The sequence below is a fragment of the Ictidomys tridecemlineatus genome, chromosome 5 (genome assembly GCF_052094955.1).
Source record: "Ictidomys tridecemlineatus isolate mIctTri1 chromosome 5, mIctTri1.hap1, whole genome shotgun sequence".
NCBI lineage: Eukaryota > Metazoa > Chordata > Mammalia > Rodentia > Sciuridae > Ictidomys > Ictidomys tridecemlineatus.
The window spans coordinates 123,777,138-123,801,804 of record NC_135481.1 but is presented as its reverse complement, the minus strand read 5'-3'; the positions used below and the strand labels follow the sequence as shown (position 1 = coordinate 123,801,804).

At 64.0% G+C, this 24,667-nt stretch overlaps 1 protein-coding gene across 3 annotated transcripts; it reads left to right on the top strand.

Annotated features, from left to right (window-relative positions):
• On the top strand, nucleotides 1-21,042 carry Jag2 (jagged canonical Notch ligand 2). 3 transcript variants are annotated; one of them, XM_078051054.1, is made up of 26 exons: nucleotides 1-111; nucleotides 330-680; nucleotides 7,301-7,358; nucleotides 8,758-9,009; nucleotides 9,091-9,151; nucleotides 12,007-12,137; nucleotides 12,236-12,355; nucleotides 12,502-12,615; nucleotides 12,805-12,918; nucleotides 13,058-13,171; nucleotides 13,251-13,297; nucleotides 13,395-13,568; nucleotides 14,316-14,466; nucleotides 14,553-14,705; nucleotides 14,772-14,885; nucleotides 15,019-15,132; nucleotides 15,210-15,323; nucleotides 15,415-15,531; nucleotides 15,906-15,933; nucleotides 16,007-16,092; nucleotides 16,639-16,752; nucleotides 16,826-16,941; nucleotides 17,318-17,566; nucleotides 18,073-18,204; nucleotides 19,243-19,399; nucleotides 19,552-21,042. In XM_078051054.1, exons 1-26 carry the CDS (start codon nucleotides 52-54, stop codon nucleotides 20,040-20,042), a joined length of 3,732 nt encoding a protein of 1,243 aa, XP_077907180.1. In that variant the 5' UTR covers nucleotides 1-51; the 3' UTR covers nucleotides 20,043-21,042. The 3 variants fall into 3 exon arrangements, with proteins under 3 accessions (XP_077907180.1, XP_077907181.1, XP_077907182.1); XM_078051055.1 differs by lacking the exon at nucleotides 13,058-13,171; XM_078051056.1 differs by lacking the exon at nucleotides 1-111 and having other exon boundaries at nucleotides 345-469; nucleotides 15,783-15,933.
• The last annotated feature ends 3,625 nt before the right edge of the window (nucleotides 21,043-24,667 follow it).

Here is a 24,667-nt window from a genome sequence, read left to right as displayed (position 1 = left end):
GCGGGCGCGGGCGGCGGCGGCGGCGGGGCCGCGGGCGGGGTCGAGGCGGCGATGCGGGGCCGGGGGCGCCTGCCACGGTGGCTGCTGCTGCTGCTAGCACTCTGGGTGCAGGTAAGCTGGGCGCACAGTGGCGAGGGGCGCGGACAGGGCGCACCGGGCCGCCCCTCGGGGCCAGGAGGGCGCCTCGGGGCCGCAGCGGTTCCGAAGCCCTCGGGGCTGCGCGCGGCTATCGGGGTGGGGGCGGGGCAGCAGGGCTGCCCCCAACCGGGCGCCCGGCGGGCCGACCCCGGCCCGCGCCTCCCTCGGCTCTCCCGCCGCCTTATTTTTAGGTGGCGCGGCCCATGGGCTATTTCGAGCTGCAGCTGAGCGCGCTGCGGAACGTGAACGGGGAGCTGCTGAGCGGCGCCTGCTGTGACGGCGACGGCCGGACGACGCGCGCGGGGGGCTGCGGCCACGACGAGTGCGACACGTACGTGCGCGTGTGCCTGAAGGAGTACCAGGCCAAGGTGACGCCCACGGGGCCCTGCAGCTACGGCCACGGCGCCACGCCCGTACTGGGCGGCAACTCCTTCTACCTGCCGCCGGCGGGCGCTGCGGGGGACCGAGCGCGCGCGCGGGCCCGGGCTGGTGGTGACCCGGAGCCGGGGCTCGTCGTTATCCCCTTCCAGTTCGCTTGGCCGGTAGGTGCGCCCCTTCCCCACACCCTGTTCTCCACCACCACCCCTCCCTCAGCGCTCTGAGCCCAGCTCGGCACTCCAGCACCTGCGGCCCCGCGGGGTACTGGCCGCGCTCACCCAGACGGGGCGGGGCCGGCAGGGGGCGCCCCGCGGCGGGCGGTCCCTAGGCGCGTGCTCTGCGGGCCGGTCCGCGCCTGGCCACGTGGGCGCGCAGGAGCCGCGGGGCCGACGAGCGCGGGCGCGGGGTCGCGGCGGGCAGAGCGGTCCGCGTGCGCGGCAGCCCTCGGCGTGTGCCTGCGACGCCCCGCTCGTGTCTGTCTGGGTGGGGAGGCGCGAGGCGCCCCGGGCCGGGCAGGCGGCGGAGGCATGTGCGTCGCGCGTGCTGGGGCCAGTCTGGGGCAGGCCCTGGCGGAGCCGCCCCGGGCCCTTGGCCAGCTTGCACCGCCCTGCAGTTTCCTGGATGCCCGGGGGCACGGGCAGGCACTTGGGACCTGGGTCGGGAGGGCCTAATGCATGTGTGTTGGCGGAAGTCCCTGCTGCTGGAATAAAGATGCCCAGAGGAAACAGTGGGCCCCAGTGCTGTGACCCTCAGTGCTGTGATCCTTGTGGAGCTTCTCGTTTGTGTTTTGATTTTGTTGTTTTGGAGGGTGGGAAGCTGAGGCTAGGGGGTGTTTTGTCTTCTTTGGGGTTGGCCAGTCAGACAAGAGCCCCAGCGTGGGCATCCTGAGCATGCTGGGAGGAGGACATGGGGATCCTGCTTTGGGAGACAGGCCTTTGCCCATGGCTGCCTTGGGCAGTAGGATGCAGAGGGCTGAGGCACCAGAACTTGTAGGTTCTTATCTGCTTGTTGGCTGTTTGCAGGCCTGGAATTGAGCAGGGGCAGGAACTGGAATGGCTGTTGAGTAGGTCTTTGCTGTGGTGGGGGCAGCTGGGGCCTGTGATTAGGGAGTGGACAGAGCAGGTGCCCCGGGACTCAAGGGCCTTTTCTGGCTGTGGTCTTCTGGGTGGCCCAGCCCCTGGGAGGCATAGGAGTGTGCCCACCTGACGTCCTGGGCCTTAAAGAGCCTGGAAATTGGGGCCAAGCATGATCAAGGCTGGCCAGCAGGCTCTCCCCTGTGCCCAGGCTACATCCCCTCTGTGGGCTGCCCTGGTTTTCTCCATCTTCACCCTTCCTGGTCCTGCCCACACTGGGGATGCCTGCCTGCCACAGCCCCTCCTGCTCTCCCCTACCGCTCAGCACCCCTGGTATTCCTTGACCCAGAGCCCTCAGAGTGGGGAATGTGTCCCCAAGATGGAAAAGGTCAGGGGCAGGCATGGGCGGGCCCCAGCAGTTACCACCAGCCCAGCCCCCTTCGCCCCCACAGCGCGCATCGGGCAGGTCTGAGCAGGGCCCGCAGCCTGTCATCTGCACTTGGGCTAGAGCCAGCACAGCTCCAGATCGCTACCTGAGGATGTGTTTTCTGCTGGAGTTGGCAGCAGTGGCATGGGGGCAGGGAGGCCCTGGAGGAATGTGACGGGCCAACGCGTGTCCCTCGTGGCTCTTTGCCCCGCCAGGCGGCCAGTCTGTGTGGGATGGGATGGGACAGGCCCTCGCCTTCCCTGGTGTCTGGGCCTGGGTCTCAGTCCCACCTTGCCTCCCATCCTCCTGCTTCCAGCTGCCTCCCTCAATGCTCCAGGAGGGCCAGGGCCATGGGGTGGTAGCACGCATGGCGGAGGCTCTGCTCCCCTCTCCCCTCCCGCCATGCGACCCGGCTGCTAGGCCTGGAACTGGCATGGTGATGCCAGCACCCTGGTATTTCCGCTCAGCCAGCAGCAGCCCCGCGGCCACACTTCTCCAGCTTGCCACAAGTTCAGCTCTGTCCTATGAACTGGGGGGCACTTGGAATCAAGGTGGCCACTGGGACACTTGGCTCTGAGTTGGCTGAGTGAGGACTGTCTAGGCTCCCAGGGACTGAGGCAGGTGCTTCAGCCTGGAGGGTGGGGCAAAGTCCTAGCTAGGACCAGCGGAGACCCCTGGGCTCCTTGGAGGAGTGGATGTGAGGTGGGCCTCTTGAGAAATGAGACAGCGGTGGGAGGTCGACCGGAAGCTACTTTGGACTCTGCACATGACCTTGCTTGGGGCTGTCTGTGGCCTGTGGCTCCATGTTGGTTTGAGGTTCAGCCTCTTAAAGTTGATGAGCCTGGGGTCTTGGATGTGGAAAGGTGCAGCCCTGGCCGGCTGCACGTGTGTGGGGGCTATCTTCTTGGCCCTGCCCCACATGCCTTTCAGAGCTTGGTGTCATCCTGGGTTGGTCCTGATGCCTGGCCTGTGGCTGTTCACAGGTGTGAGTGAGTACTCTGAGTGGCAGTGGCCAGAGGAGGGTTTCAGAGGAGCAGGTAGCTTTCCTGTGGGGCCTGGTGGATTAGAGGAGGTATAGGGTGGTCAATAGTTGGCCCTGACCTGGACAGCCAGGGTCCCACCCTGCAGAGGACTGATCAGGGAGGAGACATGGTGGTTTAGCTGGAGGCCACTCCTGCTTGGCTCGCCCACCTTCTGAGCTCAAGAGCCCTGTGCAGAGTGAGGTCCTGTCCCCAGTCTGCTTCCTTGGAGGTAGACCCTCCTGGTATGTGCACTGCAAGTACCAGAGGGCAGCTGCCGGTGGTGGCATGGCAGATCATGGGCCCCGGGTAGGTCTGGGGGTGTAGGAAGACCCGGGTGGGCAAGGGCCCTGCAGATGCCAAGGAGGGCGGGGGCTGGCTGTTTCTGGTGACTCCAGGAGCTGAAATCCATGGCCATTAGCAGTTTGGGCTCGGCTGTCCTCACCAGAGGTGGATGCAGCAGTGCCTTCTACTAGGACCCTAGGGAAGGCACCCAGCTTGGTGCTGCTGCAGCCCCAAGCCTGGCTCCCAGCCTTCCCCTCCCCTACTGGCTATTCAGCAGAAAGCCCAGGTTCCCAAAGGCCTAGGTGTGCTTGGGGGTGGGAGGAGAGGACTGGCAGGGTTTTCAGGACCAGGGGAGACCCCTGGGGAGGGGCTCTGTGGCTGGTTGGGGCCATGAGTGCCAGGGGCAGGGCTGGTGGGGTGTGGACACAGGACCCAGCCCCAATGCATCCAACTGGCCATGGAGGCCCAGCCTTATGAGTCCCCAGCCAGGCTGTGCTGATAGGTGCTCCAGAGCTGCCCTTGGCAGGTGTGAGGTCCAAGCTGCCCTCTGCTTTGCCTGGAGCTAGGGGCTGGTGCAACACTGGCCTCTTGCTCATCCTGTCCACCTCCATGCGCCTTCTCTGCACACAGGAGGTTGGGGTGGGGTGGGCACTGCCCTGTCTGACCCTTCCACACCTTCTCATTTGGGACCAGGAGTCCTGCTCAGGGGGGTTTCGAGGCAAGCTGAGCTCTGTTTTGTACCCCGGAGGAGGAAGGGCTGCCCAGCTAGTAGGGGGTTTGCAGATGGCTGGGGATCTTTCTCTGGGCCTTAAGGGTGTAGTTGAGGAGAAGGTAAGTTGCAAAGGTGGGTGTGCAGGTTCGGCTTGGTTGGGAAGGGATCGCAACTCCCAGGCATCTTCCTGGATGTTCTGTGGTGTCTGGACTGAATGGGGAGTGGGCGGGCCAGTATGGGATCCTGGAGAGCCAAGTCAGGACCTGAACTGAAGGCCATGGTGCTGACAGAGGTCCTCAATCACCAACCTTAGGTGGTCGCCAACCTCAACTGATCCCTGTACCCATGCTCAGCCTGAATTAGGCCGCTTCTCTCCTTTAGTGAGGGCTTGGGAGTTTGGGGGGCTCTCAGGCTAGTCACTGGTGGGTCTCTGGAGCCTGGGGTGGGGGCCCTCCCCCGTCTCTTGGATGACAATGGTGGTGGAGGCCTGAGCCTCTCCAAAGCTCGGGTTTCAGGAAATGTATCTGCTGAGAGCTCCTGGCTCCAGCACCTAGCGCTGTGCTCTGGGGTCGCTGGGGATGTGGAGAGAGCCAGGTGGAGGCTTGCGCCTGGGCAGTAAGCCTGAGGCTGTGTTGGCCTGGGTGCCTCTGGCGGTGGCCTTGGTGTGGCGCGCTTGGTCCCACATCTGCCTTTCACCCCACCAGCCTTGTCTGGGGGTGGGATGGGTTTGGACTTAGCCTCGGGGCTCTGTACAGGGAAGAGGTCATCATGGGGTGGGGTGGGGTTGGCTAGGAGTGTGACCATGTGTGGCAAGGCCTTCAGTGATGACATCCTCTGGCTGGGGACCTCTGGGGCTGGGTTGGGGGGAGGCTCTGGGCTCTTCCTGCTTGTTGGGGAACCTGGGCAGGTGGGGGTCTTGGACCTGTGCCCAGTCCACTTGTGCCCAGTCCACCCATTTCCCCTGCTGGTCCCAAGTCCCCATGGCCCCCTAGCCCCATCCCTCGGAACAGCAGGAACTCTCTGTGTCCACACAGCACCGTTGTTACTTCTGTCCGGAGGGTTCCACAGAACCCTGCCCCAGACCGCGGGCCACAGGTTGTCATTTGCAGGGGAGGAAACGGAGTCTTAGAGGCTGGTGGGTGGGAGAGAGGGGCTGGGAGGGCCTGCAGGGCCTGGCAGGTGGGCGAGAGGCAGGTGCCATCCCGCCTGCCGGCTCAGGTTCTCCCTGGATGACTTCCTGCCGCCCAGGTGTAGGGAGCCCAGCTGGCGGGCGGTGGGGCCCTCTTGGGCGGGGGGCGGGCGGGCTCATGTCCCTGTGGGAGTGTGTAACTGGAGCCCCAGGCTCAGGCGAAGGAGGCGGTAATCCTACCTGGGCGGCTGGCGTGGGTTTCCTGGGAGCTGGGAGGAGCTCCCTGCTCACCCTGCAGCCCAGGTGTGACTGGAGCTGTTGGGCCCTGGCCAGTCGGCGTGGCCCACTGGGTGGTCTCAGATCCATTCTGGCCCTGTCCTCACTCTTGGCCTTGATGATTCCATGTCCTGCCCAGCAACTAGAGCAACTGTGGAGCTGTTGGCCTCAGACCCCCAGTGGCCTCTCTTTTGCGGAGTGTCAGTGACAAAGTCACCTGTGGCCCTCAGGTGTGGCATGCTGCCTGGTGCTGCCTCCCAGCCCTTGTCCTTGCTCTGAGCCCTGCAGTGTGGTCCTTCTGCTCACAGTGCCGCCTCATTGCCCAGCAGTCCCCGACCCCCTGCCCCTCTCCAGGCCTCCAGGATAGGAGTTCTCCTCCGTGCTGGAGCTGGATTGGTCCACGCCTGATGTGAATGAGTGCAGGGGACAAGTGGAGCCTGGGAATGGGCTGGAGCCTCGACTGTCCCCAGGAGGCAGATAGGACTGCCAGGCAGAGGTGTCCACGTGTGGGCCCCAAGGCAGACAAGTGGTGTGCCCAGGTAGTGGCTGTGAACACGGGAGCCATGGGCCCCAGGAGGTCTCTGCTATCAAGCAGACAAGGACTGGGTGTTTGGGGACTGCCTGGGTCCCATGGGTGGGGCTGGGAGTCCTCGTGGCTACAGGGAGCCCTGGGAGAAGGGCAGTTGCTGGTGGGGGGTGGGGGTGAGGGGTGGGGGGCGTGGCAGGCATTGGGAAGAGAATTTAAGAAAGACTTAAAAAGTGGAATGGAGAGGCATGGTGAGCCCCACTGGGAAGCTTCTAGAAGGAGGCAAGGTGATCCCTCCTTGTGGCCTTGCTCCCTTGCTGGCCTAAGCTGTCCATATTTGAGGTGTCACCAGGCAGGGGTCCCTGAAGCCAGGCTGGGTGGTGGAGGCTGAGCATGATTGGGGCTGGTGGGCACTGGGTTGGGGAAGCTGAGTTCTTAGGTGCCAGGCATGGATGAGGGTGCCAGGCTTAGGGTTGGAGTTGATGGGAGGATGCGGCAGTGAGAGTGGGCCTCTGGGGCTGTGTGGCTTCCCCAGCACAGCCCGGCTGCAGGGAGGGGGCGCCTCCCCAGATGCCCTGTGCAGTGTCCCTTTGGTGGACTGAGGTCAGACCTGCTATCCCAGGGGCCCTGGCTTGATGGAGCCAGTTGACCCTAGGGTTGTTCATGGGCTCATGGTTGCCCTGAGGATGGTGCTGGGCAGTGTGGACGCAGCCACAGAGGGTCCTGGGCTGTACAAAGTTCCTGAGGGGCAGTGCGGCCGAGCAGCTTAGAGCTCCCTCTGCAAGGCCAGGTCTGTGTTGCCAGAGTGACCGACACAGCTGCACCTGTGGCTGAGCAGGAGGGCCAGATAGTGGGGCAGCTGCAGCCCTGGCAGAGTCTGTGCCAGGCAGGCCCAGGACCACTTGGGTCTCAGTTTCCTCATCTGCACCTGCCTGGGCCTGGGTGGAAGCGTTTACGGGTTTTGCCTGTTTGCTGTGAAGCTGCTGTCTGGGGGGCAGCACCTGAATTTGGCCTGTGGGGGTGACTCCACGTGCCTGGTGGAGGGGCAGCAGGGCGGGCACAGCATGTCTGGCATTGGGACCTCGGGTGTCCTGCCATGGGGTGCTCTCACATGGAGCACACCTGTCAGGCCACCTGTGGGCTGTCTGTGCCACCGTGGTGGGTCATCCCCCTTAGTTCCCTGCTGACTGGAGTCAGCTCAGGATGGCTGGATGTGGCCTCCGGGGCTCCGAGGAGGAGCTGACCTGTGTGGCCAGGAGGGCAGGGCTGTGGAGGTGTGGCCGGAGGGTGTGGGGCGGGGGCTTCCTGGCTGGGGCTGACTGCACCTCTGTCTGCAGCGCTCCTTCACCCTCATCGTGGAGGCCTGGGACTGGGACAACGACACCACCCCCGATGGTGAGTGCGCCTGGGCGGGGGCCAGGAGGGTGGCTGCTGCAGGCTGCACTCGGCCGCGGGGAGGCCGGTATCTGGGGACGGAGCTGCTGTTTGGGGACCAACCTTTGTGCTTTGGCAGAGCTGGGGGGCACCTGCTCCTCACTCCCAGCTTGTCCAGCACCATTCTGCTGCATGTGTTCTTCTGGGGCCCTGGTTGGTGACGCTGTGCAGTGGGGCACCCCTCAAGTGTCTCCCTCTGGTTTCATGGTCTCCTCCCTGGCCCTCTGTCCTGGAATGGGGGACCAGTGGCTGCTTCTGCAGGCTGGCATGTGAGGGTCTTGGCCCTGTGGTATGAACAAATGGACAAGAGCCTCCCAGGCAGAGGGGCAGCAGGCATGGAGCCTGGAGGTGGGCAGCACCTGGCGTCTGAGGAGCCATGCCAGGCCCCGATTGCTTGCAGGAGGACAGGGTCGGCAAGGCCAGACTCCAGCCTTTCCTTGTTGGCACCAGCTTGGGCTGCCCGTGAGGGTGGGCCAAAGGCAGGCAGGGACAGGTGTGGCCAGGCTGTCAGTAGGAGCTGAGGGTGGGCCGGGGTCTCGGAGCGGGGCGAGGGGCTGGTGTGGTTTGGATGTACTGCACCGGGGGAGCCTCCAGGCAGTGCTGTGTGGGCTGAGTCAGCCACGCCTGGGCCACCACTGACGAGGCTGGGGATGTGTGGAGGCCAGAAGCTCAGGCCAGAGGTGGACAGAGGCCCAGGCAAGTTCGTCAGGGTCCTTGACAAGGCTGGCTGGGCTGAGGGCGTGAGGCCTGGCGGGGGGTGGCTGGCTCAGAGGAATGATGACCCCAGACTTTGTTGAACATGGCGAGGGCCAGGTGGGGTCTGAAGGTTCTTTGATGCAACCTGGTGTGAAGGCAAAGGGAAAGGCATCACAGAGTGTCCTGGCTCAGGGTGCCCCCGCCCAGCAGCTCCTTCCAACATGAGACCCAGCTGCGGGGCGCCTGACCCCCCTGTGTCTGGGGTCCAAGGCAGGCTGTTCTAAGTGGTGGCTGCTGGGAGAGGCTGGGGCTGGATGCAGCACCAGTGGGTACTGGCATGGGGACAGGGCCATGTGTGGAGCAGTGGGGCTCAGGTGTGGGGACTTGGGCTCCTCATGGCCTTGGCTGCTGTACTGGTGGGCCTCACCCCACTGGTGTGCGGTATGTGTCCAGGGGGAGCTGGGGGTGGGCCAGGGCAAGTTGGGCACCCCTGGGCCCTGAGCTTCCTGCCTGGCTGGAGAATGTGCCCAGCTATGTCAGCATCTGTGGCTTCCTCTGCTGCCCCAGTGCCTCTGAGGCCACCAACGGGTTGGTTCCTTGGGCCCATTGCCTCTCCTGGGGGAGGCAGGTGCTGGGCTGCTGGCTGACTCTGCTGCCCCTGCAGAGGAGCTGCTGATCGAGCGGGTGTCCCACGCGGGCATGATCAACCCCGAAGACCGCTGGAAGAGCCTCCACTTCAGCGGCCATGTGGCGCACCTGGAGCTGCAGATCCGCGTGCGATGCGATGACAACTACTACAGTGCCACCTGCAACAAGTTCTGCCGGCCCCGCAATGACTTCTTTGGCCACTACACCTGCGACCAGTATGGCAACAAGGCCTGCATGGACGGCTGGATGGGCAAGGAGTGCAAGGAAGGTGAGAGCCGCGGGCAGGGGTGGGTGGGCGGGGTGGGCCGGGCGGGCTGCTGTAGCCATGCTTCCGCTCCTCTGTTCACAGCCGTGTGCAAGCAAGGATGTAACCTGCTCCACGGAGGATGCGCAGTGCCTGGGGAGTGCAGGTGAGCTCTGCGCCGCCCTCCCCTCGCTGTCCACCATACTCCTGCGCCAGGCACCATGTTGGGTCAGCCACTCGATGCAGAACAGGCCATCCTGCCCTGCGGGGCATGTGGCTATATAGGGCCTGAGGAGTATCTGGTGGTGGCTTCATGGAACCACAGAGGCCTGGGGAGGACAGCCAAATGGTCATGCCCCCAAGGGTCAGAGGCCTCAGAGCCACTAGCAGACTGGGAGTCCACAGTACAGGAGGAATTCTGGGGAGCACCAGGGGCCAGACTGGGGGAGAGGCAGCAAAGGAGGCCAGGAGAAAGGAGAGGCAGCACGGTGGAACAGGGGGCTGTGGGGAGCAGGCTGCTGCGGGTTGTGGCCAGGTGGGTGGGGGGGGTGAGGGCCCAGTGGGAGGTGGCCGGGCAAGCCAGTCCTGCAGGCTCCCTAGGGACCAGCATTGGAAATGGGTTTGATACATGGAGGAGAGAGTGTGTGGGGTCAAGAAGGAGCCCCCAGCCTATAGCCTGAGCTGGGCAGGCCAGCTGAGAAGCAGTGAATGTGAGCATGGAGAGGTCTGCCCAGAAATGGGCGCCTGTGCATACAGGTGTGGACTCTGGGGCTGGGCAGATTGAGGGCAGAGACCAGGAACAAGTCCCCACAACAGGTGAAGATACGCAGGTGTGGGGGCTGCTGCCATCGGGTGCAGACAGAGGGGGTCCTGGCTCGGTGGTGTGGGGCCAACGTGATCAGGGTGAGGGGTACTGGGTACCCTTCAAGGGCACTTTTGCCACTTTGTGGAGCAAGTCGTGGGCATGGGCTGGGGTGCTCCTTGCTGGACACTCACACTGTGGGTGCTGCAAGAGGCCCTGGAAGCCGCTGGAGAAGAGGGTCTACAGTTGGAGGGAGGCTGCGTGGAGCCTCCAGATGTCTTTGGAAGGGTTCCCCTGAGGGCCAGGTTCGCTCCAGTCCAGGACACTGAAGCACAAAAGGTCACACAGCACCAAATTTGCAGGGAAGGGACCTCAGGGCTTGGGGCTGGACCGAGGCTGGGGACGGAGGTGCCTTGGCCAAGAGATGGATCAGTAGCCCCGCTCAGTCCCAGGGAGGGAGGGGAGCCAGGTTGGGGGCTGTCCCTTGAACATAATGGGGTTTCAGACTAGCTGGTGGTCTCAAGGCCCTGCAGGGAACACAGGAGGCTCTGGCCCAGAGTGAGCCCATGTCCTGTGAGGGGTACCAGGTGCCACATCCTGGGTGGAAGAAGACAGTATGGGGTGAGGGGTGGCCTCATGACTCAGCCCAGGCATGGCTTTTTCCCTCCACTTCAGCCCTCCCTTGTGACCTGTGCTGGAGGCGGGTGGGGAACTCGGTCAGAGCCCTGGTCTCTGTGTGCAGTGCACCACTGTGACAGCTGTACCAGCGCCCCGGTGGTTGGTAGCTGCGTGGCCTGAATGCCCAACTGAGGCAGGAGGAGATGGAAGAACAGCCATCCCCTCACGGCCACAGCATTGGGGCCAGTAGGTGAGCCCCACCCACCCTCTTGCTGGCCCTGTGGTGAGGCAGCTGCTTCCAGCAGCCCAGGCTCAGGTTTCAGCGGAGGACACTCCCCTCCCCAGCCGGATGCTGCTGCGGAGACGGGAGATGGCTGAGCCTTCCTGCCGCCTCCCCAGGCCCTGGAGCTGCTGGCGGGAAGCTGCGTGGCGTGGGCTGCCCCGCCCAGGGCCAAGAGCGTGCCCTTGGGACCCACGAGGTCTGGGCTCCGAGCCCGGCCCTGCACTCCCTGGCGGGTGAACCAAGGCAAGTCATGGCCCCACCCTGAGCCTCATCTCCCAGTGTCACCTGGAGGGAGGACGCCAGGTGGGGCCCAAGGCCTCATGGACCTGCCCAGCGCATCCTGGGCTGGACCCTGGAGCCCCCTGCTCTCAGCCTCAGTTTCCCAACTGTGAGCCTGGGTGAGCTGGGCCCGTGCCCTCAGGGCCGAGGGCAGCTCAGGAAGGGCTGTGGTCTTTCCTCTTATAAAAATAACTTGTGGCAGGTGCCGGCGTGGAAGTGACGAGGCCTGGACGTCATTCCCGTCCTGTGGGACATGAGTGCTGTAGGGAAGGGCCCTGGAGTCCCCCTGGGGCCTGGAGAGCAGCCCACTGGGACCTAGGGCGTCTGCTGTAGGACCCCAGGCAGTCTGACCTGGTGGCTCTGTGTCGCCTGCACACCTGAAGGGCTGCCCGAGGGGACACTGGTGGGCAGCATGGGCAGAGCCCAGCCTAAGCATCAAGGCCTCAGAACCAAGGGGCCCTTGGGGCCGTTTTCCAGGGAGCTCCTCTGGTGCGGCAGCCTCTCCGTGTGGCCTTCAGCAGGGCTGCCCAGGCAGCCTGTGGCCACAGCATTCCTGAGGCATGCCCTTCACGGGCTTCACTGAGACATAACTACTGGCCTTGAGTAGTAGCAAGGTCATGTGCATGCCCGGGGTCACACGGCCAGGGTGGGCAGAGCCTCTCCTGATGCCTGGCCGGCCTGCCTGGGCCCCGTAGCAGCTGCCAGCTGCCAGGCCTGGCGCACCTGGTGAGTGGGAGCTGGTGTGCACGCCCCGGTGGGCAGGGCCTTCCTTTGCCGGCGCCTGTGCTTGGGGCTGGCTCAGGGTTGAGTCCCAGAATAGCTCGGGGAGGAGTGACGGGACAGCTGGGGCCGAGTGTCCACAGCCAGCAGCCGGGAGTGCCCATGGCAGTGGCTGGATGGCAGGTTCCTAACCCCAGCCTGGCTTGAAGCCACTCTGGTTCAAAAGCCAGACCACTGTCCCTGGGGTGGCCTGCATGACTGTCTGCTTCTCGGCCACTTTCAGCCGCCACTCATGGACCTTACATCTTGGCCTCCCTAGGTGCAGCTACGGCTGGCAGGGCAGATTCTGTGACGAGTGTGTCCCCTACCCTGGCTGTGTGCACGGCAGCTGTGTGGAGCCCTGGCACTGTGACTGTGAGACCAACTGGGGTGGCCTGCTCTGTGATAAAGGTAGCCTGGGGTGGGGAAGGGGCAGGGGTGGAGGCCAGACCCCGGCTTAGAAGTGGGAACTGCAGGCTCTGTCCCTGAGGAACTGTCCATGCCCCCAGACCTGAACTACTGTGGCAACCACCACCCATGTATCAACGGGGGCACCTGCATCAACGCTGAGCCTGACCAGTACCACTGCGCCTGCCCTGATGGCTACTCCGGCAAGAACTGCGAGCGGGGTACGCTGCCAAGCCACCCCAGAACTCTGGCCAGGCTTAGGGCTGGTCTCTGGGGAGCACTTCTTGGGCCTTGTGGGCCGGGGAAGAGCCCTCGTTCAGCAGTGGGTCCTGGGTGCCACCCTTTCACCCCCACTTTGATTCTGCAGCTGAGCACGCTTGTGCCTCCAACCCCTGTGCCAATGGGGGCTCTTGCCATGAGGTGCCATCTGGCTTCGAGTGCCACTGCCCATCAGGCTGGAGTGGGCCGACCTGTGCGCTGGGTGAGTGCCTATGCTTGTGTCTGGGGTGGCCCTGAGGGGTTCCGGGTTAGGACAGCACCTTGGGGAGAGCAGTATGGATGCCATGGCCAGGACATCCAGGCAGACCCAGGCATGTAGCCCTGCTTCCCACCAGGGGACGCCCCTCCCCACACAGACTGTGCTACACGCCTTGCCTCTCCCCCTCCACAGACGTTGACGAGTGCGCCTCGAACCCTTGTGCAGCAGGCGGCACCTGTGTGGACCAGGTGGACGGCTTCGAGTGCATCTGCCCTGAGCAGTGGGTGGGGGCCACCTGCCAGCTGGGTAAGGGCTGCCCGGGGCCACGTGCGCATGGATATCAGGCTGTGCATGTGGCTGCGGCTGCTGCTGGGCTGCGGGCGCCGGGTGCAGGGTGCAGTGAGCAAGTGGGGCCCAAGCCCCACGGCTCCCTTCTCGTTCACAGACGCCAACGAGTGTGAAGGGAAGCCGTGCCTTAATGCTTTTTCTTGCAAAAACCTGATTGGCGGCTATTACTGTGATTGCATCCCGGGCTGGAAGGGCATCAACTGCCACATCAGTCAGTATGGGTGGGCGCAGGCGGGTGGGGCTGGGGCATGCCGGGGGCCCTGACCCTGACCTGGACCCTCTACCCCCAGATGTCAATGACTGTCGTGGGCAGTGTCAGCACGGTGGCACCTGCAAGGTAGGGCACTGTGGCCGCTGCCCCTGGGGTGCCGGGAGGTGGCTTGGGCGGGAGGGCTGTGAGGCACTTGCCTCATGGCCCTGCATGCCCCGCCCAGGACCTGGTGGACGGGTACCAGTGCCTGTGCCCCCGAGGCTTTGGAGGCCGGCACTGCGAGCTGGAGCGTGATGAGTGTGCCAGCAGCCCCTGCCGTGGGGGTGGCATCTGCGAGGACCTGGTGGATGGCTTCCGCTGCCACTGTCCCAAGGGCTTGTCAGGGCTCTTCTGCGAGGTGAGGCCTGCTGCAAGCCGTGCTGCCACCTGAGGGACCTGCAGGGGCTGTAGTGGGAGCTCCCCAGAGTGGTCCAGGAGTGTCTCCCGCACCTGGTCCCCCAAGTCCCTGAGAGCCTGACTGGGTAGAGTAGCCCCATCTGATGGAGGGGGCAGGTGGGCAGCCCGAGAGGGCCCCAGGTCAGGCAGGGTGCCTGGGCGCGAGGGTGTCATGGGTCACAGTGGGTCCTGAGCAGCAGTGAACATTCCCTGGAGCCCCCCCCCCCCGCCACTCCCTAGACCCCCTCCCCTGCCCTGGCCACACTGGCCTCTGCTCTGGCCTTCTGCCCAACAAAGGCCTGGCTTCGGGTCTGTGAGCATGGAGTGACCCGGGGAGGGACCTGCAGTGTTGGCTCTGAGGGCGCCTGGCATGTGGGGTCGGGAGCTAGCCTTCCTGCCAGCGGGAGGAGCTGAGGCCGGATGCTGCTGTGGGAGGCAGAGGAAGCTCGGGCTGTGAAGGCGAGGGGCTGGGAGGGCCCTGGGACCCACAGGTGTTTCCGTCCAGCTGATGGCCAGTGTGGTCTCAAGCAGGCAGGCCTCCCTCCAGGCTCTGGCTGGCACTGCCCAGCCTGGGGCTGGGCGTCAAGTCATTTAGGTGGAGCAGTGGCCTGGCCTTGGGGCTCCCCAGGGATCTGTCTTCGGGTGAACACAGGCCTGGCGGTGCCCTTGTCGGGGCTGGGCGCTCACACATGCTCCACCTGGGCCACAGGTGGACGTGGACCTTTGCCAGCCAAGCCCCTGCCTGAATGGTGCCCGCTGCTACAACCTGGAGGGCGACTACTACTGCGCCTGCCCTGAGGACTTTGGCGGCAAGAACTGCTCGGTGCCCAGGGCACCCTGCCCTGGTGGAGGCTGCAGAGGTGCAGGGCGTAGCCCTCAGGCCCAGTGGGGTCAGGGTGGGGCAAGCCCGGGCACCGCTGGCCTGACTGCTGTCCCTCTGCCACAGTAATCGATGGCTGCGGCTTGGAGGCAGGGTCCCGGGTGCCTGGCTCGAGGCCCTCTGGTGTGTGTGGCCCCCACGGACACTGTGTCAGCCAGCCCGGGGGGAACTTCTCCTGTGTCTGCGACAGCGGCTTCACCGGCACCTACTGCCATGAGAGTGAGTACCTGCAGGGGCAGGGGGTGGGAAGGCCGGCCGCTGGGACTCACGCGCCCTCTCCCACAGACATTGACGACTGCCTGGGTCAGCCCTGCCGCAATGGGGGCACCTGCATCGACGAGGTGGACGCCTTCCGCTGCTTCTGCCCCAGTGGCTGGGAGGGCGAGCTGTGCGACATCAGTGAGTGCGGTCCCGCCCCTCCAGGGCCTGACTCCGCCCCCCGCAAGCCTGCGCCCTTCCAGGCAGGTGGGCTGGGGTCCTTGGCCCCTCCCCCCCGCCGGTGCTCCCGCTGACCCGGCGTCCTCGCCCCCAGATTCCAACGACTGCCTCCCCGACCCCTGCCACAGCCGCGGCCGCTGCCACGACCTTGTCAACGACTTCTACTGCGCCTGCGATGGCGGCTGGAAGGGCAAGACCTGCCACTCGCGTGAGTGCGCGGCTGCAGCTGCCCGCCGGGACCCTGCCCTGGCCGGGCCTGCCTGCTGAGCCGCCGTGTGCCCGCAGGCGAGTTCCAGTGTGACGCCTACACCTGCAGCAACGGCGGCACCTGCTATGACAGCGGGGACACCTTCCGCTGCGCCTGTCCCCCGGGCTGGAAGGGCAGCACCTGCACCATTGGTGAGGAGCCCCCACCCGCTGCACACAGCCGCCCAGTCCCTGCTGCCCCACCCGGGCTGGGGTCTGAGCCGACCGTGCCTCCCTCCCACAGCTGAGAATAGCAGCTGTCTGCCCAACCCGTGCCTGAACGGGGGCACCTGCGTGGGCAGCGGGGACTCCTTCTCCTGCATCTGCCGGGAGGGCTGGGAAGGCCGCACCTGCACGCACAGTGAGCTGGGGAGCGGGCTGTGAGGGACCACTTGCCTGTCCAGTGTGTGTGGGGGTCCACATCTCTCCATCAGACTCCTATCCCAGACCTCCTCCTCCCACCACCTGCCCACACCCACCCTTCCCCCAGAGGTGCACTCCTGCCCAAGCCCTCCCCCTGCAGCTTAGGGCTCCTGCTCACAGGCCCCTTATCCACCTCCTTGGCGACCCTGCCTGAACTCTTGACTCCTCAACCGCTCTCCTGCCCCACAGCCTGGGGGGGCTGGTGTGGACAGTATCTGTGTGCCCATGAGCCTGGGCACCCAGGTCTGGCGTGGAGGTGTGCTGGGCAGGTGGCCACTGGACCAATGGTCTTCTCTCTTCCCTCAAATCCAGACACCAATGACTGCAACCCTCTGCCCTGGTGAGTGGCAGCCCCAGAGGTGGGGTGGAGGCTTTGAGGGAGGGACACCCTGATGCCCACCCTCTCCCTGCAGCTACAATGGTGGCCTCTGTGTGGACGGGGTCAACTGGTTCCGCTGCGAGTGTGCACCTGGCTTCGCGGGCCCTGACTGCCGCATCAGTGAGCAGCCTAGGCGAGCTGGGTGGGCGCAGGGTGTGAGCTGCCACCTTGGGGGCCCCTCCAGCCAGCCTGGGTGTCAAGATTGGGGATCCAGACATCCACGTCTTGCTTCTCCTGCACCAACTATGGTCTTGTTGTGTCCTAGGGCATGCCCTCCAGTGACAAAGTGGTGGCCCTGCCCTGGACCAGTTGAGGATCATGAGGGGAGGCAGGGGGCCATAAAGGCACAGCATAGCCTCTTAGCTGTGGCCCAGGGCCATTGTCCACCGGGTCTACCCTGGCAGTGGAATATCCTAGGAAGGCCTGGTGCCTGGAGACCCCTGTGCATCCTCGTCCCAGAGGCAGATGGAGGGTGTGGGGGTGGGAATGCCTCAGGCTGGTGAGTGACAGTGGCAGCCGCTATCCCAGCTTAGGCTGCTGTGGGCAGGTGGCCCTGCTGAGGGAGCCTGGCAGGCCCAGGGCTGTTCCCATGGGGACCCTGCCCAAATCCCAGGCCCTGCTTTGGTGCCAGCCTGTTGCCCCTGAGTGCCAGCCACTTTCTTGCAGACATCGATGAGTGCCAGTCCTCACCCTGTGCCTACGGGGCCACGTGTGTGGATGAGATCGACGGGTATCGCTGCAGCTGCCCACCTGGCCGAGCTGGCCCCCGATGCCAGGAAGGTAGGCTTGGTGGGGGTGGTGCTGGGTAGGGCTGGGCCCAGACACCCCCTGTGACCCTGCTCTTCTTTGGCAGTGATAGGGTTGGGGAGGTCCTGCTGGTCCCGGGGCACGCCGTTCCCACATGGGAGCTCCTGGCTGGAAGACTGCAACAGCTGCCGCTGCATCGACGGGCACCGAGACTGCAGCAAGGTGGGGCCCAGCTTGGAGTCACGGGCCTGCCTGCCCTGCTGGGTCTGCTGAGATGCTGACCCCAGGCATCCGCAATCCTAAGGCTTGCTCTGAGATGTCAGGAGGCTGGGCGGGGGTGGGTCAGGGCTGGAGGTACCTACTTCTGAGACATTCTGGGAGGGCCCCTGGGCACAGTCAGGCCCCACCCCTCCTTGTGCAGTTGGGGAAACTGAGGCTAAGCCTGGATTCACAGGGCCACCTGCTCTGGTGGAAAAGCTTTCTGAACTGTGGGGTTCAGCCTGGCTCCTAGGGCCTGGATGGTGGGGGAAGGGCTGCATGGTGGACCCGCTGACCCAACCATCGGTTTCTGTCCCTGTGGTGTCCATGCCTGCCCCAGGTGTGGTGTGGGTGGAAGCCCTGTCTGCTGTCTGGCCAGCCTGCCGCCCTCAGTGCCCAGTGCCCGCCCGGGCAGCAGTGCCGAGAGAAGGCCCCAGGCCAGTGCCTGCAGCCGCCCTGCGAGGCCTGGGGGGAGTGTGGTGCAGGGGAGCACCTGCCACCCAGCACACCCTGCCTGCCGCGCTCTGGCCACCTGGACAACAACTGTGCACGCCTCACACTACGCTTCGATGGTGACCAGGTGCCCCGGGTAAGTGGTGCACAGCTCCCACAGCCCAGGGCTGCCTGTGCTCCTGTGGACTCAGACGAAGGGGTCATTACATCTTGGGTGCCACTGGGCATGGGGGAGGCTGGGAGAGCAGGTCCAGGCTGGGCTTCCTGTTTACCTGGCCATCTGGGTCCTGAACCACAGGTGGCTGTGGGCTGCCCTGATCTAGGTTGTTGCCTGCAGCTTTGTGGATAGTTCTCCTTCCTGCCAAGGTCCTGCCCTAGTCATCTGGGTGCCCAGAGATGACCTGCCCATCCCCCTGGGGTCTCAGAACCTGAGCCCCTCCAGCCCCTCCTCCCCTCCCCATCTCCCTGGGTGGACCTGCTGCCCCAGGATGGGGGGGGGCAGCAGGGCCAGCCCTTTTGGTCTGCTCTGCTTCCCCTGATAGGTTGCAAGATGTGTCTCACCATGAGCCAATGGCCACTGAGGGATTGCTGGCCTCAAGCCGCCAGTCCCAGGCCCCACTCACCTGCTGCCCACTTTTGCAGGGCACCACCGTGGACGCTATCTGCTCTGGGATCCGCTCTCTGCCTGCCACAAGGGCAGTGGCCCACGACCGCCTGCTTCTGCTGCTTTGTGACCGGGCCTCTTCAGGGGCCAGTGCAGTGGAGGTGGCCATGGTAAGTGCATCCTGAGCCCTTAGGGGTCCTGTGACATGCTGAAGTCCCTTGGAACCAAGGAGGCTTGAGGAGAAGTGTAAGCAGGGCAGGAGGGCAGAGCAGTGGGTACACTGTGGGCCTGGACGGCCACCCACCTGGGGACTTCCACCTGGGGATGTCCACCTGGGATCTGAGTGCCCCTGGAAGGGTGGGAGGGCCAAGGTTGGAGGATGTGATGACAGGATACCAGGATGTGCTAGATTGGAGAGACTGCAGGGGCTGATGGCTGTGGGAGGCTGTGAAGTCAGCTTGTTGAGGGCCAGAGGCAAGGGACAGGTCCAGAGCAGGTCCACCCAAAAGCAGTCCACAGGGAGCTTGTTTGTGGGCAGGGCAGTGGCTGCCCTGTGTGGTGTGGAAGGAGTGAACAGAGGCTTTGGGGGACTCAGGTCTCAGTCAGGGCTGGGCCTGGGCTGCAGAAGCAGAATGGGCAGAAGTGGGTCAGCAGGTAGCAGGCTGGGCAGGTACTGGGTCAGAGGCATGGACAGTGATGGCCAGCACCCCATCAGCTGGGCGGCAGAAGTCCTTTCCTGTGTGTGCTATCTGAAGCCACAGAGGTTGGGGCTGTTGGGGAGAGGGCCCTGGGTAGGGGCATGCCCGAGAAGAAGTGGCTAGCAGCTGTCAGCTGGTGGGATTGACCAAGGGGAAGGTTCCACAGGAAGGGATGCCCGACAAGGGAGGGACAGTGGTCAGGAAGAGCGAAGGGTGGAAAGTTCCTGAGGTGCAGACTGGGTGCCAGCGTGGGCGCATGGGCAGAGGTCAAGGCCTGGGGACAACGCTGGTTTGCACAGCACTTGGGTCAGGGGCTCTTCTCCCATGAGCCCCCCACAAGGGAAGCCTTGGGCCCCAGGCTCCCTCAGGCCCTCACCACGGGCAGCACAGCCCTGGTTATGGCGCCCCCTGCTGGTGGCCCCCTAGCCAGGGCCTAGGCCTTCTGGGGCAGGCTTCAGGGACAAGAACAGTATGTCCCCAGCCGTCCCCACAGGCCATCTTCTGCTGCAGTCCTTCAGCCCTGCACGGGACCTGGCGGACAGCAGCCTGATCCAGAGTGCAGCCCATGCCCTTGTGGCTGCTATCACACAGCGGGGCAATAGTTCCCTGCTGCTGGCGGTCACCGAGGTCAAGGTGGAGACGGTCGTCATGGGCAGCTCTTCCACAGGTGAGCAGGACCCCAGACCAATGGGAATGCACCGGGCAGATCAGGCTCAGAGGGCTGGGTGGGGGACAGGGAGCCTCCAGCCCTACCCTGCAGGAGCCTGCCAGGGGTGGGGGGGGGTGCCCCAGCAGCTCCTCAGCCCCTCCCTCGCCCAGGTCTGCTGGTGCCCGTGCTGTGCAGCGTGTTCAGTGTGCTGTGGCTAGCCTGTGTGGTCATCTGTGTGTGGTGGACGCGGAAACGCAGGAAAGAGCGGGAGAGGAGCCGTCTGCCCCGGGATGAGAGCGCCAACAACCAGTGGGCCCCACTCAACCCCATCCGGAACCCCATCGAGCGGCCGGGCGGGGGCCCAGGTGGAGGGAGCCACAAGGATGTGCTATACCAGTGCAAGAACTTCACGCCGCCACGCAGGGCGGGAGAGGCGCTGCCCGGCCCCGCGGGCCTCCGGGGCGCTGGGGACGAGGAGGAGGACGAGGAGCTGGGCCGCAGAGAGGTGGACTCCCTGGAGGCGGAGAAGTTCCTCTCAAGTCAGTTCACCAAAGAGCCCAGCAGCTCGCTGGGGAGGCCTGCCCTCTGGGCCTCAGGCCCCAAAGTGGACAACCGCGCCGTCAGGAATGTCACAGACATGCCCTGTGCTGTCAAGGACTAGGCACAGCCGCCCGCTGGCCGGGACTTAGGAGCCCTCGCCGGGGCCCCGCCACCTGCCAGCCACGGGAGGCCAAGGCCATGTGCATAGTTTCTTTATTTTGTGTAAAAAAAACCACCAAAAACAAAAAAATGTTTATTTTCTACATTTCTTTAACCTTGTATAAATTATTCGATGACTGTCAGGCAGAGAACAACGGAGTATTCTCAGATAGTGGCTATTTTTGTAAAGTTTGCGTTGCACGTGCTGTGTGGCAGGAGCGGGCAGCGTGTTCCCCGGGTGGTATGGCCTTTGTCACCAGAGGCTGTGTGCTGTTTACAGAATCTTCTTTTTTATTCCTCACTTGGGTTTCTCTATGGCTCCAGACCAAAGAGCCCGTGAGACCGTGGCTGTCAGCGTGGCCCCTGGCTCTCTATCTGTGTGGCCTGTGGCTGTTGCTGGGACCCATTGCTGACAGTGTGGCCTCGGCTATCTGTGTGGTCCATGGCTGTGTGGCCCCTTGCTCTCTGGGTGATCTGTGGCTGTGTGGCCCCTGGCTCTTGTGGGGCCTGTGGCTGACAGTGGGGTCCGTGGCTATGGCTGGGACCCAGGGCTGACAGCGTAGCCTCTGGCTGTCTGTGTGGGCCCCGGCTGTCGCTGGGACCTGTGGCTGCTGGTGGTCGGTGGGACTGGAGGTCCTGCGTGACTAGGGCTGGGGGCAGAGCCGTTGCCCGGCGTGGGCCCCGTCCGCCTGCCGTCCTTGCTTCCTGCCCAGACTGCCCTCAGATCGCCGCACTGTGCTTTCAGAAGTGCCCTTTCCCGCTGCTCGGTTTCCCCTTCTGGGACGCGGCAGCACTGAAGCTTGTGACAAGTGCCTTCACATAGACCCCCTGCAACTGTCAGCGTTCGCTGTGGGCGCCAGGCCGCTGCCCACCTGCTGACCCTGGCCCCTGGTGAAAGTGCATTTCTGTACATATGTACATATTAAATGAATCACTCTGTATATTTGATTTAATAACTTAAACGCTTTGGCCTCCCTGTTCTTTGGGTGCTGTTGCTTTTTTATTTGGAGTTGGGGCAGAGGTGCAGGAAAGTGGGGTGTGGTGGGTGTCGGGCCAGGTGGCCCTGCTGGTCTGGGGCCCCACAGGTGGCCCTGGCCTGGAGTGCCTTGGTGCCCTGTGGTGGCTGACGCAGGCTTGGTGGACCCCTCCTGGATGGGGTTTGGGTGCCTGGCATCCCACCTCCTAATAGCTAAGAAAGGACTTTATGAACTATCTACATAGCAATGCAAAAACACCTGGGTCCTGATTGATCTCCACACTGCACCTAAGGGAAGGCGCAGCCCCGTGACAGTGGCTGTGTGTCCGGCTGACCTAGGGCATCTCCCAGGTGTGCACAAGCTGTTCTGCCTCCTGCAAGGGGCAGGGGCTGGTGGAGGGTGAGAAGCAAAGCCAGGAGCCATGGCTGAGGAAGAAGGAGCCCCACCGGAGCCCGGGAGATCGATTTCTCTGTACATTTTGTTGGGTGACCTGACCTGCTGGCCACCACGAGGGATTATTCAGGACACCTGTCCTTGGGTTGTTTCTGTGGGAATTCTCCAGGGATCCGCAGGTCTGACTGCCGTGAGCGTGGTCTCCATGTTCTGACCTGTGTCCTCCTGCCAGCCGCTTCTCTAGGTGAGGCCAGGTCTGCAGGAACAGGTGCAGGAGCTGGTGGGGGGAGCTTATTCACTGTTGGCTGGACCCCAGGGGTAAGCCCTCCTCCTCTCTTGTCCCCAGGAGGAGCCATTGGGCAGTCCAGGTGGGAAGTCTGCCCTGAGGAGTTGTGTGTGGTTCATGCCAGGACTTGAGTGGACACGAGACCTGCATACCCACCACCAGGTTGGCCAAAAGTTTCCTCAGCTCTGAGTTTCCTTCTAAACGGTGTCTTCCTGACCTGGGGTCCCCTAGGTGCCTAGTAGAAACAAACACGACTCTGTCCTAGGCCTCTGCCTGCCTGCCCCATCAGTGGTTTTTCAGTGTCAATGAGCAGAGCACAGCAAACCCTGGCACTGGGGTGGGGGGGGTCTGGCCATGACCACGAGCCCCGAGGGCCTGCAGAGGCCCGGGGCATGTCCTTGGGCTGCTCAGGAGCAGATCCAAGGGCTGAGGTGTGGCTTGTGGCTGAGCGCTTGCCTAGCATGAGACCCAGGCCCTGGGTTTCATCCTCAGCACTGGGAAAAATACCAGATTATAAACAAGTGTGCTCTCTGTGCTCACAGGACTGGAAGTGCTGATGCTCAACGGGAAACTTCAGCTGTTTAGCAGGTTTGAAAAGACCAAGTGGACTGTCTAGAAATGACCATGCCCCAACCCTACCTCAAGGAGCAGTTTGGCAACTACTCTCAGACCCTAAAGAAGAGAGAGCAGGTGAACTAGAAGAGCTGTCAGGATAAATCATACAGAATGCGGCCTAGAGGGACACAAAATGGAAAGTGGACGCGCAGACAAAGGCAGGCTGTCCTGAGGCATGTCACTGGTGGGGCACCTATGAGAGAGTGTGGTTGGTAGGGCCAGGATCCCTGAGCTGCCTGCTGGTGCACACAGGCACACAGGCCTGCCGCTCCCTCTGAGCCTGCCGTCCAGTGTCCTAAGCCCACCTCAGTTCTCCACATCCCCTGCTCAGGCTGGTCGGCTGCTGAGGAAGGGTGCCCTGCCTAGGTGACCTGATGCCAGCAGGGGTGGGAACAAGCTGTCCATGTGCTCTTCCCAGCCTGGCCATGGCCAACTCATGCAGATGGCCACAATGAAGAGGCCCAGGCATGGGGCCCGGCGCATTCCACACTGGTCCTGCACTCTAGTCCCTCCTGGGTGATGGGCTCATTTCCATTTCCAATGCTGGCCCCACTCTTGGTGAGGCTCTGAGGACTGGCCCTGGGGAGTAGAGCCCAGCTCTGCCACTCAGCCCCCAGAGTGCAACCACCCTGCCAGCTTGAAGCTCAGCGGCTTCTTCCCTCCTGGGGTAAGAGGTTCACCTCCAGAGAGGGCCTCCCTGCCAGCAAGTCCATCAGAAGAAAACTTGCTCACCCAAGCTGGCTGCTCACTGCCTCCGAGGGTGCTGCTGGCCCCCAGGGTTCACCTGGCCAAGAAGAAGGCAGTGGTGGGAAGTGTTGGTGCCCGAGGCCACCTGAGTTGGCTGGTGCCACTCCTACAGGTCCTGCAAGCCTGAGGTCATCCCTGACCCCCCTCAGCAGGGTGCCTCTTCCAGGGGTGTCCCTCCCATCTGGTTTCCCCTGGCTGACAGGCCTGGAGGGCTGGGCAGGGGGGTGTCTGTGGAAAGATGGGGCAGCTCCACCATCAAGGAGCAGGTGCCCAGCCGCCCTGACCTGGGACAGTGGGTTTAAGAGCATCAGGCCAAGTCTGAACCTAGGCATGGGACTTATGAGAACTGACCAAGTGGCCAGGCTGTCCTGTGCCCTTGGCCTGCTCCAGCTGGGGTCTGGTGGCTGCGTGACCAGCACAGCAGGAGACTTCATTTGTGCTGAGGACGCAGACGCTGGGCAGGGGGGCAGGGAGGGCGGGCGAATCCCTTAAGGGGATGAAGAGCAGGACCCCGAAAAGAGAGGGGTCCCGGGGTAGGCAGCACAGGTCGGGTAGCCTGGAGGGCGGCTAAGGCTCCTCGTGGTCAGGTGGGGGCTGGCTGCATGGCTCCAGGGATGGGGAAAGGTCTGGGTGCTGCTCAGGGAGCCACAGAGACCCAGTGGTGGGCACCTGGCTGGGGTCTGGGCAGCAGAGGACACAGACCCGCCCCACATGTCCCCACCACTGCATGCAGGTGAGTGACCAGTGCTCAGTGGCCAACACTGCCAGTCCAACGCAGGGCAGGGCCTCACACACACACCTGGAATGCCTGGCTCCCGGGCTGGGTCAGGTTGCCTTCCCCGTCCCCTGAGTCAGGGCAGGGCAGAGACTGGGACTGGATGGAGAGGGCACCCCACTGCTGGCTGTGTGTGGGCAGCTCTGAGGCCCTGGAGCAGCACCTCTAGCACCCACTGCCACTAGGGCCACATGCCTGGCTCCTCCTGGCTGGCTGCTTCCTTGGCATTTGGCCCTGGGGACCAGGCCAGCTGGTTCTGCCTGGCGACAGCTCTGACGGCCGTTGTCTCCGAAGAAACCAGCCCCAGGGTGCAGAGAGGAGGTTCCACACGGGAATCTGTCCCAGGGCGGCTAAGCCCATTAACCCCTGCAGGCCAGGCCACATGCAGCCGGCATGGGCCCCGTGGTGGCCATAGGCTCAAGTCCAGCTGCCCACGTCCCAGCTGGGCTCACCCCTTCCTCATCAGACCCCCGGGCCTAGGTCCCCCAAGGAGCCCCGGTCAGTATGACTAGGGGGGTCTCAGATGGGGAGCAGTGGGGATCACAGACCCTTACACCAACGGGACAGCCTGGGAGGAAGGTGTGCCCCCGACATGCTGTGGCCCCTGGCCCCAGATGCTTACTGCAGAAGTAGCCAGGGTGTGGCCTTGGGGGAGCACGCCAGAGGGGGCGAGATCCTGAGGAGGGCATGCGCATGGAGTGCAGGTCAGCGGAAGCCTGGTTGTCCAGCAGTGGCCTTAGGAGGCCACAGACAAGCTCTCCTCCCTGTGGGGGTCCAGCTAGCCCAGGGCTGGA

What these genes read in the sequence shown, in the direction of transcription:
- Jag2 (XM_078051054.1), top strand. Translation starts at nt 52, where the DNA reads ATGCGGGGCCGGGGGCGCCTGCCACGGTGGCTGCTGCTGCTGCTAGCA. An exon ending in CAACGACACCACCCCCGATG is followed by an intron (nt 7,359 to 8,757) that starts GTGAGTGCGCCT and finishes CTGCCCCTGCAG; the next exon opens with AGGAGCTGCTGATCGAGCGG. An exon ending in GGGCATCAACTGCCACATCA is followed by an intron (nt 13,172 to 13,250) that starts GTCAGTATGGGT and finishes CTCTACCCCCAG; the next exon opens with ATGTCAATGACTGTCGTGGG.